The 19,869-nt window shown below is 42.2% G+C and overlaps 1 protein-coding gene and 1 long non-coding RNA gene across 7 annotated transcripts in view; one reads left to right on the forward strand and one right to left on the reverse strand.

Annotated features, from left to right (window-relative positions):
* Window positions 1–19,869, reverse strand: part of LOC310829924 (vomeronasal type-2 receptor 26-like) — a 43,846-nt gene that overhangs the window by 9,670 nt on the left and 14,307 nt on the right. For 2 of the 6 annotated variants that reach the window (XM_083709057.1, XM_083709053.1), the window contains exons 1-5: window positions 12,491–12,867; window positions 10,581–10,863; window positions 8,314–9,177; window positions 6,079–6,306; window positions 4,797–4,923 (exon numbers count right to left, since the gene is read on the reverse strand). In XM_083709057.1, coding sequence (XP_083565183.1) covers window positions 4,797–4,923; window positions 6,079–6,306; window positions 8,314–9,177; window positions 10,581–10,863; window positions 12,491–12,726 — 1,738 coding nt within the window. In that variant the 5' untranslated portion in view covers window positions 12,727–12,867. Of the gene's footprint in view, window positions 1–4,796; window positions 4,924–6,078; window positions 6,307–8,313; window positions 9,178–10,580; window positions 10,864–11,381; window positions 11,465–12,490; window positions 12,868–19,869 lie in introns of those variants that run through there. The other 4 variants (XM_083709055.1, XM_083709054.1, XM_083709056.1 and 1 more) reach the window with 3 other exon arrangements.
* LOC310830297 overlaps window positions 16,744–19,869 on the forward strand; it is a 63,139-nt gene continuing 60,013 nt past the window's right edge. Inside the window, exon 1 of the long non-coding RNA XR_014557555.1 lies at window positions 16,744–16,926. This is a non-coding gene — a long non-coding RNA (uncharacterized lncRNA). The remainder of the gene's footprint in view (window positions 16,927–19,869) is intronic.

A 19,869-nucleotide genomic window follows, 5' to 3' on the forward strand; every position in this document is an offset into this window, starting at 1 on the left:
GGTAGGTTCATATTTAAATGTCAACTGATTTGTAAGAACTGAGCAGCCTCCTACCTTAAAGTAGACACCAGCTCACTTGTTCTGATCTTTAACACAAAATATAGCTTAACATTTAAGCCTCAGCTGTCCACTTTTACCACAGCTTTCTTTGGTTTTTCCCTCACACCTCCCTCCTTGCAGTTAACTGACAGTTAACTGCCATTTCCCAACTGCCCCAACTGACAGTAAACTGCCATTTCTTGGCTGATCAGAACCTTCAGCCAATTAGTCTGTTGTTGCCCAGGCCAATTGGAATAAATGGACCTGATCCAGCCCTGTCTATAAATGAAATTCCCTCTCTTCCCCTGTCACCAGTCCTCTGTCATTGAACAAGCCTGCACCATAGTTACAGCAGAAGGCTACAGACATTGACAGTCACACAGAGACAGCAACAGAAGCCTTAAAATATTTTGAAACCATGAAGCTGATTAATAATAATATTAATAATAATAATATTAATAATAATAATAATAATAATAATAATAATAATAATATACCCCCTTCATCCAAAGATCTAACATGATAAAAATAAAGTGTACAGACTGCCCTTTGGGCTTAGACATATACAATTGTTTATTTACAGGTACTGAGCTGATCCAACAAAAAAGCTGTATCGAAATGCAGAGAAGCAGATAGCCAGGCTTAATGGAGTAGTTCTCATCATATTCAAACCTGTGACACACTTTAAACTGGGAGGGTCATATAAGACTAGCCTGACTTGAATGAGAACATCGGAATGAGAATTTCACCTCAAAGGAGAGGTGAGCTTTTAAGACCCTTCACCCCAAACTTTCAGAGGTGAAGTTCAATATTCAGAACAGAGAAGGGATTTCCATCTTAAACTAGGTAAGTTTAAGTTGTGGCTCCTCTTGTGAAAGTCTTCTTGGAAGAAATTTGGTGGGATGTGGGGAGGAGAGAACACATGAATGAAAGAAAGACTCTCTCATCTCACTGACGACACACTCAGATCTCCATTTCCCACCTTCCAAGCCAACTCTTCAGCTCTGAGATGGTCCCCCCTCCCCGACACCTCTGCCTGGAAGGAAATCCCTCTAAAATCAGTGGAACAGGCTTCTCAGTAAGCCTGGTTAGAGCTGGGGAATGTTTCTGTACCACCTGATTACTTGATACATGAAGTATTTACAAGGTATTAAGAAGTTGATGGGTGGTTAGCCTTTCTTTGAAGTCTACTTTGTCAAAAGAGGGAAAGAGGTGAGAAGCAAGTCCGCCAACAATAAGATCACCAGGTTGGTAGTATTCATGTGGAATTCTGGATAGATCATGGATGGTGCAACGTGTAAGTTTGCACACCATACGAGGCAGATGAAAGAGAAGGGGCACAACAAACAGCAACATACTGAGGCAAATACTCTTTCTCATCCGCCACCCTCATTTCCATCTGGAAAATGAACCTTAGCTTCAGAACTACGCTCAGTACAATACTCTGCCTTGACAGGAACAGCACTTTCCTACCAATTCACAGATTAAAATCCTATTTTACACCTCAAAAATGAGAAATGCAGAAATCCTTTCTCTTCCTCTTCCCTCTCCCTTGCTTAGAATGGCAGGAAGGTGTTTTATGCCCATGTTTAGACTCTGGCTAATATTTTCTGGAAATCTATGGAGACATTATTCAAGAGAGACTTAGTCATGGCGAGATTGATAATTACAGCTGTGATGATAACTAGGTCTCTCTACATCAAAAACAACAAAACGAAAAAACACCAGCACATGCTTGTGTTATTTCATCAAAATGGTTTCTGTCTGTTTATGGGACGACAAAAGAGCATGCAGAAATAACTACAAGGAGTCTGTTTCAGTGCTGAAAAGCTTTATCTGAAGAGTGGAAATGATAAGTCTGACCTCTAAAATTTCCACGATGAACATCTGTTCATTAATTTACTGACAATCATACTAAAACTGAAAAATTGTGAAAGAGATTGAGTTATGACAGATGATTTGTGTAGGTAGCAAGGAAAATTAAGTATAAAAAGGAAGATCCCCTGGATGCCAAGATCCAGGTTTGGGGCAAGTACTCTTTGGTGAGAGAACCCCAGCAGATATTTCAAATCACAAAATATTCAGCAAAGGCGTGGAAATATAGGTTGTTAGATCTTAAAAATATACCCTCATGAGTTCCAAAACTTTCCTCTCCCCTTATCATTGAAAAGGACCACACATCTGGTCAGTGAAAACTGGCTTATTTACAAACTCTTCAAAGGTCAGGTTCATGTGTTTCTCCATACATCAGTCAGAAAACAGAGGCAGTAACACTTGGCTTAGTCACAGTGGTGAAAGCTCCAAATTATTGGTATCGGAGTCCAAGAGAGGCTTCTTAGAGCCATGAGTTCTGAGCTTGTAGCAACCAGCTAAGACCTTAAATGTTGCGCTTCTTGGGTAGACTGATGGAGAGCAATAGGCCATGTATGTCTTGATAAAGCCTGCTGGCGGGGTCTATGATTCTAAAGGCTGGTAAATAGGGTGAGGTAAGGTAGCTTTTGCTATCTGGGGGCTCTGCTAAAATTCCAAGAGTGTCTTGGTATCTTCCTTAAATGTAATTCTAAGCTAAAATGGTTCTGTTTGGTGCTGCAATCTCTCAATAACGTATTTGCTTCCATTTGCTGCTTTCACTTCTTATTGTAGGAATGCATCTGAATCTGGTATGTAGCTGCTTGGTTATGGCTATAACTTGTGGGCCTGTGGCTCAGCAGGCAAGATTTTTGTCTTGGTGAATCCCAAGAATATCCAGCATCCAACCTGAGTTCCATGAGTCAGAATTTTGGGTGACTTTGCTGGGGTGCTGTCAGGGTTGGTTTTCCCTGGTTATCCTTTGGTTAAAGGGTGTTGTCAGGAATGAGGTGCAATAACACATCCCAATGCTTTTACCAACTAGCAAGAATAAAGGAACAAGGTATTAACTACCCAGGGAAGCTAGGATATCCACATTAGCACAAAGCAGAACAAATGTCCCCAAAGCTTGCTCCATGACCAGCAGTAACATAGAACTTCCTTCTCAAGAATCCATACCAATCATTTGAAGCAAAAGGGACCCAAAGGTCCATATAAGTTGACAAATAAATCAACAGTTCAAAATATTCGGTGTACATAAAGAAGTACACTTACAGATTTTTAAAGACTCTTGCTTAGCCCTAAGAAATACCTGCTCACAAGCCATGCCACACCCCCTGGTTTATGCTGGTTTATTCATGTTCATTATAAGGCAGGTGAAAACAAGAGGGAAAACTGAAAGCCAAGTTGTGATTGAAGCATGAGGTAGATGGCGGTTTATACCCTTTTTCTGGAACCTGATATAGTATCGCCCAATGGGACTGATTAATCATGACAGTAGCCGTTCCACTGAAACCTTATTTACCAGAAAATCGCATACAAAGGAATAAGCAGAAGCTTTTTAAGCATCCCAATATACTGCTTTCTCTAATTCAGCTTCTAATTAACCGTCATCTGGTGTTCTAGTCAGGTCTTAATACTTTGCAGTACCCATGACAGTTTCTTAGTTTTCCAAATGCACCCAAACATTGAAAAAGGTTGAGGGCCCCTATCTCAGAGAGACCACAGAGGATTTTTAAAGGAATTGCACATAGGAATTGTAACAGATAAAATATAACATAGTTATGGGGTGTAGAAAAGGGGAGATTAATTTGCCCATATTCCGATAGAACAAATAAACAGAGTTGATAGGTTAATTTATTATTTCTTCTTTATTAACTTCTCTTTGCTGTTCAGATCAGGCCTCAACACAATGATGTAGCATTTGGGGGCAAAGATGGAACCAAGTAAGCCAGCACTGGAGGCCAAGATAGAGAAGATCTCCACAGCCACCATGTATTTCCCCTTGGTGCTCAGGTAGACTGGAACAAAGGAGATCCAAACACTACAAAACAACAGCATGCTGAAGGTGATGAATTTGGCCTCATTAAAACAGTCTGGCAGTTTCCTGGCAAAAAAGGCCACAACAAAGCTGAGAATGGCCAAAAAGCCCATGTAGCCCAGGACACAGTAAAACAGGGCAACTGACCCTTCATTGCAGCCTAGAATGATTTCCCTCATCACAGACTGCATGTCAGAATCAGGGAATGGGGGAGAGGTTACTAACCACACAGCACAAATGCCTGCTTGGATAAGGGAACAAGAAAACACAATGGAGCTTGCCAGTCTTTTCCCCACCCACTTCCTCATTCGGGATCCTGGTTTGGTGGCCACAAAGGCCAAAACCACCGTGATCGTTTTGGCCAGAACACAAGAAACAGTCACTGTGAAAACAAGGCCAAAAGCCATTTGTCGGAGCAGGCAGCTCACTCTTTCTGGAGGGCTGAGGAAGATGAATGGGCAGAGGAAGCAGAGCAGGAGGAAAGTGAGGAGAGTGTAGGTGAGGTCCCGATTGTTTGCTCTGACAAGTGGTGTGTCCTGGTGTTTAATGAAGATGGCAAGGACTAATATTGTGAGGAGAGAGAGAGAAACAGCCAACAATGCTAAGCTCATCCCCAGAGGCTCTTTGAAAGACAGGAAGCTGATGGTCTTTGGAATGCATTGTGATTGGTCTCTGTGTGGATAGTGATCTTCGGGGCACCCAACACAGTCATCCATGTCTGGAGAGAAAATAATATAGTCAGATTTCAGATGTTCTGGACAGCAACTACAAATGCTACCAGTGTGAAACTCTTAAGGTTAAAATAGAAATATCACAGATGTCTCCTTCATACATTTGAAAAGTACCATCTATATATTGTGTCTCCTACCTTTCTGGGATGAAATCTTGCCTTGAGGACATGGAGCACAATTATAGCAGCAGAATGGCTCCCCCTCCTTCTTTTCCTTCCTGGAACCAGGAGGGCAACTTGGGTTACATACAGAAAGGGGTGGAACCTGCCCATTTAAATAAACACATAAGCATTTTAGCACACAGAAATTAGTAGTATTTCCCGACCCCCAAGTTGTATTTCCCGACCCCCAAGTAGAAATAGGAAGACACTAAAATACTTATTCCAAACTCAGAGCCAAACTACTCATTTTTCTATTCATGCTTTAAAAAAGTGTGCTCAACCTGACCATCTGGGGAACAAATTTCTCAAATGGAGTGTGATCTATTGGAATGTAATGTTAAAGATATTCCCTTTTCCTATCTCTCATGGATGTAGAATCATAGAATCATAGAGTTGGACGAGACCACAAGGGCCATCGAGTCCAACCCCCTGCCAAGCAGGAAACACCATCAGAGCACTCCTGACATATGGTTGTCAAGCCTCTGCATAAAGACCTCCAAAGAAGGAGACTCCACCACACTCCTTGGCAGCAAATTCCACTGTCGAACAGCTCTCACTGTCAGGAAGTTCCTCCTAATGTTTTTTCTTGTAGTTTGGAACCATTGCTCCGTGTCCGCTTCTCTGGAGCAGCAGAAAACAACCTTTCTCCCTCCTCTATGTGACATCCTTTTATATATTTGAACATGGCTATCATATCACCCCTTAACCTCCTCTTCTCCAGGCTAAACGCCCAGCTCCCTTAGCCGTTCCTCATAAGGCATCGTTTCCAGGCCTTTGACCATTTTGGTTGCCCTCCTCTGGACACGTTCCAGTTTGTCAGTGTCCTTCTTGAACTGTGGTGCCCAGAACTGGACACAGTACTCCAGGTGAGGTCTGACTAGAGCAGAATACAGTGGCACTATTACTTCCCTTGATCTAGATGCTATACTCCTATTGATGCAGCCCAGAATTGCATTGGCTTTTTTAGCTGCCGCGTCACACTGTTGGCTCATGTCAAGTTTGTAGTAATTAACAAGCATTTTAGCACACAGAAATTAGTAGTAGTTCCCCCGACCCCCAAGTAGAAATAGGAAGACACTAAAATACTTATTCCAAACTCAGAGCCAAACTACTCATTTTTCTATTCATGCTTTAAAAAAGTGTGCTCAACCTGACCATCTGGGGAACAAATTTCTCAAATGCAGTGTGATCTATTGGAATGTAATGTTATAGATATTCTCTTTTCCCATCTCTCATGGATGTAGGAATTATGCCTCACCTGGTGAAAGCTTTGGTGCCACACCATTCTGTTGTCATCAATGGACATCAGCTGGGCTGGGACAGCCTCTCCACCCAGTCTTCCAACCTTGACTCTCCTGAAGGAGTTATTTGGAAAAGTGACTATGTTGGCAATATCAAAGCCAGCTTCTACTTCCCTGCTCTCACTGAAAGATACCATTTCTCCAGCAGAGTTGTTGAAGGAGACACTCCTAAGGAAGGGATGGAGCTGCATTGGAGAAAAAATAGGAACTATGAAGTAATGCATATGTCTCTCCTTACTGACACTCAGGATGCCTCCAATGTTCAGTACTGGCAGGTATTGCTATTCAAACAGAATCCACTCATTGGAATTGGTTCGTAAGGCGAGCATTCCCATAGCTAGCCAATGATTTCCTTTCTCTCCTATAGGGAAAATCCTAAGATTTGGAAAGAAAACTGTGACGCAGTTTTTAATCGGGATCCGCCATTATGAGACTTTGTTGCAAGATTAATATGTCGGGATATCAAGCCCTTTATCAGGAGAAACTGGTAACCCAGCTTGATTTCCTGTTGACCTCCCTGGCTGCATTCCCCAGCAGACGCAGGCAAGGTCTCGATCGGCGATTCTTCTCAAACGTGAGAAGAACACACCCCTCTTTCCTGCCCCCACCCCCCGGGCAGGGGAAAGAGATAGAAACGTATTTACATGCGTTTATTTCTGTCTTTGCAGCATTACAAAAAACATGACTGCTCTCTTCAAGCTCCAGCAGTGTAGAGACTAACACTTCCTGGATAGGAAACAAATGGAAGAGCTCATATTACACTCTGAGCTAATTCCGGTGCTTTGCACTGTGAAATGGCTGTCCCTCCGATTCCCACGGGCAGTCCCAACATTCCCATCTTGTTTACTTTTCAAGCTAGCACTTTGCAGCTGCATTGCATCCATATTGTAACATAATAGTCAGAGGAGGAGGTGAGCCATTGCTCTGTTATCATGTTTGTATTCTAAATTAGATGGCAAATCTTCCCTGGAAAGACTGATTTATGGCGCAACTTGTCTGGGAAAATTAATGAGCAGACCCTTAGATTCTATTTCATCGGAACTGAGAAAGATGGCGCCTGCCACCCGAGCAGGACTTTTGGATCAGCATGTGAAGATTTATTGCAAACAAAAAACTTCCCAGCTTTTAAAAAAGGGAGAGCCTTACAAAGTTCACACAGAAGCATAATAATGCTTACTTTAACTCAGAGGCTATTAAGAAGGAAAAGGATAACAACAAGAAGATCAAAAGATGGGATTGGTGAATACTAAAAGCAGAAGAAATATGAGATGACTGGACCCTTACTGAACTCGAAGCATGGGAACGCCCAACAAAAAATTATAATTTGGCAAAATATTTGGACTTTATGATATGTATTGGTATAATTCGGAATAATGAATGTGATATGATTGGATTGTTAAATGGAAAACTTAATAAAAATTATTTAAAAAAACAAAAACAAAGAAGCAGCACAGTGCAGGATTCACACCTACTGCTTAACAACTGGAGGAGCAACTTATCTCTGTACGTTAAGGATCCTAGTCGACAGTCAGTACTTGAAAATTTTCAGTGTACTCTTCTACATTTCATTGCCCATGTCAAATAACTTGTATGTGGAAGGAAAAACCATCCTCCGCAGAAACTGCTGCTTGCCTTCTATCACTGTGCCATTGAGAGCGTGCTCACTTATGGCTTATGTGTGTGGTACGGAAGCTGTACAACCCAGGACAGAATGGGGTTGTGCAGAGTTGTTAAGGCAGCAGAGAGCATTGTTGGCTGCCCACTCTCCACCTTAGAGCAGATTTATGCCACAAGGTGCCATAGGAAGGCACTGGACATAGTAAAATATCCATCACATCCTGGTCACTGTCTCTTCGAGCTCCTGCCGTCGGGACGGAGATACAGGACGATGAAGACAAGAACAAGCCATCTCAAGAACAGCTTCTTCTCCAGAGTGATCTCGGCCCTGAATGGGAAACCTGGACTTTGAAAGTCATCTAATCTTCCTTGCTGTATTATACTGTATTGTTTTAAATTAGTGTTTTTATAGTTGTTCTGATTTTGTGTGGAGTGCCCTACCTGGGTGGATGGAGCAGCCAAGTAATTTTCGTTGTCCCTGAGAGAGGACAATGACAATAAAGATATTATTATTATTATTATTATTATTATTATTATTATTATTATTATTATTATTATGTTATAATAGGCATTACCTGCCAAGGCTGCAGTTTCTGAAGCTTCTGCATCCCTCCTTCCACTACTGCCCTGTATTTGGTCCCAGGCAAGAACATGGCATGTAGAGCGTGTGCTGTGGCATAAACAGCAATATAGATGCTATAGCTGTGGCTTGTTATGCTCATCTCAAAGCCAGACGAAGGGAGATCTTCCAGCTTCTCCTCTCCAGTGCAGGTTCCACTGGCCTGCTCCTCTGTATTGGAGTTTGGAAATAAACAGAGAAATACCTGTGCCCAGAACTGCTTGACAAAGCCATTTCCATTCTCCTCAAAAGGATTTTGTCCCTGAAGAAAGGCTTTGAATCCTTGTACCACATTTGAATAAAGTGCAAAGGAAAGGGAACCGTGGAAGACTTGCATATCCATGCTCATTTGGTAGGTCAATGCTGTGAAATCCACCTGTGCTGTCAGAATCCACACCTTGCCCACAGATATTTCGTTAATATTTTCCATTTCACCCAGCACTAGCATTGTTCGCAAGCGAACCATGGATGTTGTTCCTCCATAGAAAACAACAACCTTGGCTTCACTTTCCATAATAACATGATAGATTTGGATGAAGTCAGACTGCAAATCATAAAACTCTGCCAAATATGTGATTTTCGGGGTTGTCTCTGAGAAGGCCAAGCAAATGCCTTTCTGGGAGAGCAGAGGTTTCAGGGTCTGAATAAATCTCTCTCCACTGTCATTATCCACAGCGAGCAACCCAACCCACGTCCAACCAAAGTGCAGAAGTAACTCAACAATCCCAGTGTACTGATGGGCTTCATTGGGCACCATCCTATAGAAGGAAGTAGAATGGCTTTGACCAGGATCTTCTGGAGCAAAGGAACCATAAGTGAGCTAAAGGGAATAAAGAGGCATAATTCATAAATGCAGAAGAAGGATTGTATGTGTATTCAGGGCCTGCCTGCCATGGAGACAAGATGAGCGAGTTGCCTCAGGAAGGATACTCCAGAAAGTTGGGAGGGTGGCCAATTTGGCCTCCATGGAGTGCTGCTCTGCTTTGCTCTCCTTTTTCTCATCTTCTGTCTCCAGTTCATTCTCCTTGCTTTCCTGTCCCGCTGCTGCCCCTCTCCCTAATTTTCCTTCTCCATTTCATCCCCTTTGTTTAATCACAACATTTCACCTCCGCATTTTATGACGTCCTCCCTTCCCCTCCTTTCCAAGCCTCTATTGTAGTACAGACGCACAGAATCACACACAAATGCCAGAACGTGTGCACAGCTGCCTCCTGACAGGCAGGCTTCCAGATTTGCAAAATAGCAGCTTCAGTCTTCAGCCAGTAAGCCACAGGCAAAGTTGGAAGAAATGTCAATTTGCAGAATGGAATGTGGAGGTGTTTTGTTTTTTTTAGGAGTTGGAGTAAGGAAGCGAGGTGCGATGAGCTGTCTGCCATGAGCACAGTACCTTCTCAGTCAGGAGGACGGAAAGCAGGAATGGGGTGGTGGGGTGGTGTTTCCTGAGCCCCAACCGTGGATACGTTACAGCCTTATATAACTAGCATGTTTAGCTCTAGTTAATGCATGAGGGTGTAAAGGCCCTAGAGTAGTAAGCTGCTGTTGCCAATCTTGTGTAGGTCTTGCTTCCTTCACCTCTGATGAAAGAGGGGACCTTTCTGCCAACACATGAGCCAAAGTGCAACATTTGTTGGCCAATCCAGACCATTCTCTGCATGCCTCAGTAGAAGTTCTGTACAGGACCATTTCCAAACATAAAGAGAAAGTCACCTATTGAAAATCCTAGTATTGCCCTTTGAAAGCTCTAAATTGTCTGAACCTCATATATCTAGAGGGCCACCTTCTCCCACACCACCCACACTTCTTGGTTTATTGGGTGAGGCCAGGTCATACCTTCTGCTGCCTGAGATAGAAACCAACTGGTCCTGCCACTGAATCCTCCTTCAATATACCAATAGGACTGTATCATCCACTGCACTTGGGACACCAGACTAGTTAGAGGAGTCAGGGGAGACACTGCTCAGACCTAGAGCAGAGAGAAAAGGCAAGTGTGCCTAAGAAGGGGAGAGAAGGCTGCCCACGTAGAGCAGACATCTTTAAATGCTGCTGATGGCTCACTACTATTTGTTTTCTGCTACACAGGTTATTTAATTTGCAAAGCCCACAGGAAACATGTTTTGTGAAGAGCAGGACCACCCTCCTTTTTCAGCCACAACTCTACAAAACGTTTTTTTGATAGAAAAGATCATGGTGGTTGAGTGTGAAGAGTCCAAGGCAGTATCTTACCTGGGGAATCTTGTAGATGCTCAATATGTCTGCCATGTAGAGGGAGGTATCAAAGTCCAGTCCCCCAATAACTGCCACCAGGTGTTTCTGGGTGTCGCACTTGTAGTTGGGTATAAATGTGGAGGGAAGGTTCAGAGCAGCCCGGTAGGTCATCCTTTCATTAAAGTAACTGTCATAGATGTGGAATCCTAAGGTGATATTTGGTAAGATCTTGGGGTTCTCATTGATCTCCTTGACAGCAAATTTCAAGGCCAGAATATGCTGGTAGTTCTTTGGCACAACACTGCAATGAGAATTTCATGCTATATTTTTGAAATATATGCTATGCAATTTAAAAGAGGGGGGGTGGAGAGGCTTGACAATTCTTCAGCATTTTAGTTGAAATTGTGTCCTATTATATATGCCAAGGAGTTTCCCTTGAAGGAATACATCCCACTTTTATACTTGTAGCTCACTTTTATTAATTCAGTGGTACCTCAGGTTACAGACGCCTCAGGTTACAGACGCTTCAGTTTAAAGTCTCCGCTAACCCAGAAATAGTACCTCAGATTAAGAACTTTGCTTCAGGATGAGAACAGAAATCGTGCGCCAACATTTCCATGCATTTTGATGGATACTTTACATCCGTATTTGCATTTTTGTATACATGACTTGGCTAGAAGATTGTACTGCAAAATCTGGAGAAGTATAAATTTCAAATGATGGCTCTCTTTTGGTTTAGATAACTGTTTAAAGCAAGCAAATTTTGGCAGGTTCATGTTCAAATATGAACTGATTTGTAAGAACAGGGCAGCTTCCTACCTGTTCTGATCTTCAACACAAAATATGGCTAACACACTGGGGATAAGTAGCTTAATATTTAAACCTCAGCTGTCCACTTTCACAGCTTTCTTTGGTTTTTCCCTCACACACCCCTCCTTACTTCTCTCAACTGACAGTTAACTGCCATTCCTTGGCTGATCAGAACCTTAGGCCAATTAGTCTGTTGTTGCCCAGGCCAATTGGAATGAATGGACCTGATCCAGCCTATGTCTATATATGAAATTCACTCCCTTCTCCTGTCACAAGTCCTTTGTCATCGAATAAGCCTGCACCATAGTTGCACTACAAGGCTACAGACATTGACAGTCACACAGAGACATCAACAGAAGCCTTAAAATATTTTGAAACCATGAAGACGATTAATTATACCACTACTACTTCTACTACTACTACTACTACTACTACTACTAATAATAATAATAAACCCCCTTCATCCGAAGGTCTAACATGATAAAAATAGAGTGTACATGATAAAAATAGAGTCTAAGCCTTCGGGCTTAGACATATACAAATTGTTTATTTACAGGTACTGATCTGATACCACACAAAAAGTTGTATTGAAAGACAGAGAAGCAGGTAGCCAGGCTTAATGGAGTTATTCTCATCATATTCAAACCTGTGAAACATTTTAAATTGGGAGGGTCATATAAGACTAGCCTGACTTGGATGAGAACATCTGAATGAGAATTTCACCTCAAAGGAGAGGTGAGCTTTTAAGACCCTTCACGCCAACCTTTCAGAGATGAAGTTCAAAATTGAGAACAGAGAAGGGATTTCCATCTTAAAGTAGGTAGGTTTAAGTTGTGGCTCCTCTTGTGAAACTCTTCTTGGAAGAAATTTGGTGGGATGTGGGGAGGAGAGAACACATGAATGAAAGAAAGACTCTCTCATCTCACTGACGACACACTCAGATCTCCATTTCCCTCCTTCCAAGCCAACTCAAAAGCTCTGAAATGGTCCCCCCTCCCCGACACCTCTGCCTGGAAGAAAGTCCCTCTAAAATCAGTGGAACAGGCTTCTCAGTAAGCCTGGTTAGCACTGGGGAATGTTTCTGTACCACCTGATTACTTGATACATGAAGTATTTACAAGGTATTAAGAAGTTGATGGGTGGTTAGCCTTTCTGTGAAGTCTACTTTGTCAAAATTGGTAAAGAGGTGAGAAGCAAGTCCGCCAACAAGAAGATCACCAGGTTGGTAGTATTCATGTGGAATTCTGGACAGATCATGGATGGTGCAACGTGTATGTTTGCACACCATATGAGGCAGATGAAAGAGAATGGGCACAACAAACAGCAACATACTGAGGCAAATATCCTTTCTCATCCGACACCCTCATTTCCAGCTGGAAAATGAAGTTTAGCTTCAGAACCACGCTCAGTACAATATTCTGCCAGGAACAGCACTTTCCTACCAATTCACAGATTAAAATTCTATTTTACACCTCAAAAAAGAGAAATGCAGAAATCCTCCCTCTTCCTCTTCCCTCTCCCTTGCTTAGAATGGCAGGAAGGAGTTTTATGGCCATGTTTACACTCTGGCTGGTATTGTCTGGAAATCTATTGAGACATTATTCAAGAGAGACTTAGTCATGACGAGATTTATAATTCAATCAATCTTTATTACGGTCCAGAGACCCAACAGATGGATAATTACAGCTGTGATGATAACTAGGTCTCTCTACATCAAAAACAACAAAATGACTAGAAAAAACACCAGCACATGCTTCTGTTATTTAATCAAAAGTAGTTTCTGTCTATTTATGGGACAACAAAAGAGCATGCAAAAATAACTACAAGGAGGAAGAAAAGAACAGAACAGTGGTCCAGTCTGCTATCAGTGCTGGAAAGCTTTATCTGAACAGTGGAAAAGATCAGTCTGACCTCTAAAAATTTATTGACAATTCTACTAAGACTGAAAAATTGTGAAAGAGATTGAGTTATGGCAGATGATTTGTGTAGGTAGCAAGGAAAATTAAGTATAAACAGGGAGAATTTCCTGGACGCCAAGATCCAGGTTTGGGGCAAGTACTCTTTGGTGAGAGAACCCTAGCAGAGATTTCAAATCACAAAATTCAGCAAAGTAAAGTGTGAAAATATGGGTTGTTAGATCTTAAAAATATACCCTCATGAGTTCCAAAACTTCCCTCTCCCCTTACCATTGAAAAGGACCACACATCTGGTCAGTGAAAAACTGGTTTACATACAAATTCTTCAAAGGTCAGATTCATGTGTTTCTCCATACACCAGTCAGAAAACACAGGCAGTAGCACTTGGCTTAGTTACAGCGGTGAAAGCTCCAGATTATTGGTATAGGAGTCCAAGAGAGGCTTCTTAGAGCCATGAGTTCTGAACTTGTAGCAACCAGCTAAGACCTTAAATGTTGCGCTTCTTGGGTAGACTGATAGAGAACAATAGGCCATGTATGTTATGTAATTAGGGTGAGGTAAGCTAGTTTTTAAGGGACGCAGGTGGCGCTGTGGGTTAAAGCCTCAGCGCCTAGGACTTGCCAATCGAAAGGTCGGCGGTTCGAATCCCTGCAGCGGGGTGCGCTCCCGCTGCTCGGTCCCAGCGCCTGCCAACCTAGCAGTTCGAAAGCACCTCCGGGTGCAAGTAGATAAATAGGTACCGCTTACCAGCGGGAAGGTAAACGGCGTTTCCGTGTGCGGCTCTGGCTCGCCAGATGCAGCGATGTCACGCTGGCCACGTGACCCGGAAGTGTCTCCGGACAGCGCTGGCCCCTGGCCTCTTGAGTGAGATGGGCGCACAACCCCAGGGTCTGTCAAGACTGGCCCGTACGGGCAGGGGTACCTTTACCTTTACCTTTTAAGCTAGTTTTTGCTGTTTTGGGGACTGCTAAAATTCTAAGAGCATTTTGGTATCTTCCTTAAATGTAATTCTAAGGCAATTCTAAGGGGCGATATATAGATGTAATAAAGAAAAAATGATTAGCAAATACAAAAAGAATGGTTAATTAATGTATTTGAGATATCATGATGTAAGAGAGAATTAACTTTACAATTGCTCAGATGTATTTAGTATTCATAGTGGGTCATGGAATAAAATGGTCTTTTTATTTACCAATCTTCTTGTTCCACCATTTTTCAAAAAATGTGAGATAATATTGTATTTTCTAATTAAAAGGACTTTTATTCTACTCATGTTCAAAATGCTTTTTCTCCAAAATATTCATTCAGAACTAACCAGTCCCATCTTCTGAACCAAAGCCCATTAGCAATACCACCATTGTTATACGTAAGAACAATGAGGCGTGAAGGTCGCTCTCCTCAAGACCGCATAGAAATTGAAAAGTAGCTAAAAAAATAAAAAAATAAAAACCAGAAATTGTGTAGCAAATATTGCCTGTAACTACTGAAATCAATGGTACTGATGAATCATGTCCGTAGCAGTTCCACTGAAACCTTACTTACTGGGGAATCACATAGAAAAGAATAAGGAGAAGCTTTCTAAGCTTCCCAATGTATTGTTTTCTCTTTTTCAGTCTATAATTAACCACCATCTGATGTTGTAGTCAGGCTTCATACTTTGCAGAACCCATGACAGTTTCTTAGTTTTCCAAATGCACCCAAACATGGAAAAAGGTTGAGGACCCCTATCTCAGAGAGACCACAGAGGATTTTTAAAGGAATTGCACATAGGAATTGTAACAGATAAAATATAACATAGTTATGGGGTGTAGAAAAGGGGAGATTAATTTACCCATATTCTGATAGAACAAATAAACAGAGTTGATAGGTTAATTTATTATTTCTTCTTTATTAACATCTCCTTGCAGTTCAAATCAGGCCTCAACACAATGATGTAGCATTTGGGGGCAAAGATGGAACCAAGTAAGCCAGCACTGGAGGCCAAGATAGAGAAGATCTCCACAGCCACCATGTATTTCCCCTTGGTGCTCAGGTAGACTGGAATAAAGGAGATCCAAACACTACAAAACAACAGCATGCTGAAGGTGATGAATTTGGCCTCATTAAAACAGTCTGGCAGTTTCCTGGCAAAAAAGGCCACAACAAAGCTGAGAATGGCCAAAAAGCCCATGTAGCCCAGGACACAGTAAAACAGGGCAACTGACCCTTCGTTGCAGCCTAGAATGATTTCCCTCATCACAGACTGCATGTCAGAATCAGGGAATGGGGGAGAGGTTACTAACCACACAGCACAAATTCCTGCTTGGATAAGGGAACAAGAAAACACAATGATGCTTGCCAGTCTTTTCCCCACCCACTTCCTCATTCGGGATCCTGGTTTGGTGGCCACAAAGGCCAGAACCACCGTGATCGTTTTGCCAGCACACAAGAAACGGTCACTGTGAAAACAAGGCCAAAAGCCATTTGTCGGAGCAGGCAGCTCATTCTTTCTGGAGGGCTGAGGAAGATGAATGGGCAGAGGAAGCAGAGCAGGAGGAAAGTGAGGAGAGTGTAGGTGAGGTCCTGATTGTTTGCTCTGACAAGTGGTGTATCCTGGTGTTTAATTAAGATGACAAAGACTAATATTGTGAGGAGAAAGAGAGAAAGAGCAAAAAATGCTAAGCTCATCCCCAGAGGCTCTTTAAAAGAAAGGAAGCTGATGGTCTTTGGAATGCATTGTGATTGGTCTCTGTGTGGATAGTGATCTTCAGGGCACCCAAAACAGTCATCCATGTCTGGAGAGAAAATAATATAGTCAGATTTCAATGTTCTGGACAGGAACTACAAATGCTACCGGTGTGGAACTCTTAAGGTTAAAATAGAAATATCACAGATGTCTCCTTCATACATTTGAAAAGTACCATCTATATATTGTGTCTCCTACCTTTCTGGGATGAAATCTTGCCTTGAGGACCTGGAGCACAATTACAGCAGCAGAATGGCTCCCCCTCCTTCTTTTCCTTCCTGGAACCAGGAGGGCAATTTGAGTTACATAGCGAAATGGGTGAAACCTGCCCATTTAAATAAACAAATAAGCATTTTAGCACACAGAAATTAGTAGTATTTTCCCCGGCCCCCAACTAGAAATAGGAAGACACTAAAATACTTATTCCAAACTCAGAGCCAAACTACTCATTTTTCTATTCATGCTTTTTAAAAAAAGTGTGCTCAACCTGTTCATCTGGGGAACAAATATCTCAAATTGAGTGCGATCAGTTGGAATGCAATGTTATAGATATTCTCTTTTCCCATCTCTCATGGATGTAGGAATTATGCCTCACCTGGTGAAAGCTCTGGTGCCACACCATTCTGTTGTCATCAATGGACATCAGCTGGGCTGGGACAGCCTCTCCACCCAGTCTTCCAACCTTGACTCTCATGAAGGAGTTATTTGGAAAAGTGACTATGTTGGCAATATCAAAGCCAGCTTCTACTTCCCTGCTCTCACTGAAAGATACCGTTTCTCCAGCAGAGTTGTTGAAGGAGACACTCCTAAGGAAGGGATGGAGCTGCATTGGAGAAAAAATAGGAACTATGAAGTAATGCATATGTCTCTCCTTACTGACACTCAGGATGCCTCCAACGTTCAGTACTGGCAGGTACTGAACAGAATTCAAACAGAATCCACTCATTGGAATTGGTTCGTAAGGTGAGCATTCACAGAGAGAGCCAATGATTTCCTTTCTCTCCTATAGGGAAAATCCTAATGCATTCCAGGCCAGTTCCCACTGCCTGGATATGTCACATCCCATGGAAGAGAATTGTAGGGTAACCAGCCTCATATAACCATCATGCTGACATCTAATCAATGTATGAAGGGGGTTAATGCCATGGAGTAAGCTGTCCTATCAGGCTTCGTCTATGTCACTTCCCTTCACTTTGGGAAGAAATGGGCAACAAACCCTTTTGGCTTTGGGGAAACTCAGCCTACATGTGAATATCAACTAAAGCCTTTGTTTTGTGAAAGATTTGGAAAGAAAACTGTGACGCAGTTTTTAATAGGGATCCGCCATTACGAGACTATGTTGCAAGATTAATATGTCGGGATATCAAGCCCTTTATCAGGAGAAACTGGTAACTCTCCCAGGCACCCGGCTTGATTCCCTGTTGACCTCCCTGGCTGCATTCCCCAGCAGACGCAGGCAAGGTCTCGATCGGCTATTCTTCTCAAACGTGAGAAGAACACACTCCTCTTTCCTGCCCCCCCCCCGGGCAGGGGAAAGAGATAGACAGAAACGTATTTACATGCCTTTATTTCTGTCTTTGCAGCGTTACAAAAAACATGACTGCTCTCTTCAAGCTCCAGCAGTGTATTTTTTTTTTAATAAAATTTTTATTGGATTTTCACATTTTATAAAGACATCACAGACACACAAGAAAAGACAAAGACAAAACATGTATAATTTCATATCCTTACTTTCTTATCCCCACTCCCTGACTTCCCCCCACCCCCCTTCATACATCCCAATTCCCATAGTTAGCTCAGCAAGTACTTATCTCTCATCCTTAACATATTGTTATTATTTTTAAACTTAGCTCTTTTTACTTGCCCAAATTTTACTTATCCAATTCTCTTATAGATATTAAATCCTTTTCTAAGGTCGACCCAAATTCCCTTCCATGAATTTCCCCCTTTTTGTATTAAATATAAGTCATAATAACCAAACACAAAAATCATAAAAATTTTGAAATTCTGTTCTCCCCTCCCTCCCTACCCCGGTTTCCGTCCCTTCCCAAATAAATGTCCACAAAAACAGTTCTTAGCCTGGATTCCTCACATCCGAGGCCTTCAAATCTCTGTCAGTCTCTCTCTGCCGGTTTTGTTGGTAGCCCTTTTTGTTGGTCCTCAGGTCTCGAAGGAGTTCTATCACAATCACATCAAATTTTCTTCCAGCCAAAATTCTTAATAGCAGCTGCTGCAAAAGGTCCACTGATCTCCCATATTCAAAGAGGAAGTCCCAATCATGTTTCTTATTCCTTTTAAATTCCAGTATTCCAAATACTCCGGGGGCTTCCTCCTTCATCTTTCGCATCTTTCGCAGATTTGTAATCCAAAGATCTTCTTCTTTATGTTCTAGCAATGTAGGCTTCTGGTTGGTACTCTCCACTTGTACTTTCTCCACTCCTTCTTCCCTCTCCTCCAGATCTAAAGATATCTCTTCTAATTCAGCTGCAGCTGCAGATTTTTCCCCAGTCAGGTCCTTTATGCATTCAGCAGAGTTGCTTGTTTTAGAAGTCAAGGTCATAAGTTCTTTGTTCATAGCCATACTCTGCTCTTGCAGTATTCCCACGAGAAAAAACATTCTTTCTATCTCTGCCTGTAGTTTTCCATCTGCAGCCATTGTAGTGTCTCAGAATTCCCCCTAGGGGGGTTCTGGTTACTTAATAGTCCTTTTCCAACAATCCGTTACCTTGTTATTTGTTACTACTTTGTTCCCAACAACTTTAGTTCAAATGTAACACATTTAGTCCAGAGAGATTAAGTAATAAATTTTTTTAACTTTAACTGCCAGTTTGACAGCTCCTTTGACAGCTGTCAAACTCCTTGTTCCTCTTCCTCAGGCTCACACACAGGACGCTCCCGGGTCCGGGGGGCGGGGGTTACCCAGAAACTTCTAAAGTTCCGCTCTTACTCTCCAGCACAAAACTTCTGTCAAATTCATGGAATTATTATCTTTTAACTCACACCGAAAAAAATGATCTCTCCACCTTAGTTCTCCGATCCTTGCTTCAAGCTCCAGCAGTGTAGAGACTAACACTTCCTGGATAGGAAACAAACGGAAGAGCTCATATTACACTCTGAGCTAATTCCGGTGCTTTGCACTGTGAAATGATTGTCCCTCTGATTCCCACGGGCAGTCCCAACATTCCCATCTTGTTTACTTTTCAGGCTAGCACTTTGCAGCTGCATAGCATCCATATCGTAACATACTCCCCCATATGAATCAATGTGCGCTGCGAATATAGCTTGATCCAGAGAAGAAAACAAACAGTTGTTATACATATAACAATCCCCTGTTGTTTCAGTTCCACCCTTGGAACTACCCGCCACTGGTTTCCCCAGTGTACCTCTCTGGTTGTCTGACTTCCAAGGAACGAGTTCATCTGCATTACCTTGGCTAGGGAATGTAGTGTTACGCTTAGCAACTCCCTGTTGTGTCTTTGTCTCTGACTTAGACACAGCTTCAACCTGTCTTGAGTTGTCAACAATAGTAAGACATGCAACAGTTGAGTTAGCAAACTCCTTTGAATACCTCTTGGGTGATACACCCTTTGTAACTCTCTCGGACCTGCGTATGAGGTGCTGATCCTCTCTGCTTACTGGTTCAGTATCAGGACTCTTTGGAGAACCAGTTCCAATAGTAAACAGTGGTTCATCCTCCACCTGTGAAGGTCTAGCCATTGTGTGAGATTTCCTCTCAATGACTGTGTCAACTGAGTTCTTTGAGCTATCACTGTCATTCTCAGTACCACTGTAATCAGCAAAATCATCATCATCATCTGAATTGTCCTCTGTGGGAAATATGTGAACAATTACTCTC

The sequence above is a fragment of the Podarcis gaigeae genome, assembly GCF_964106915.1.
Source record: "Podarcis gaigeae genome assembly, chromosome: 13".
In the NCBI taxonomy this organism is placed as follows: domain Eukaryota; kingdom Metazoa; phylum Chordata; class Lepidosauria; order Squamata; family Lacertidae; genus Podarcis; species Podarcis gaigeae.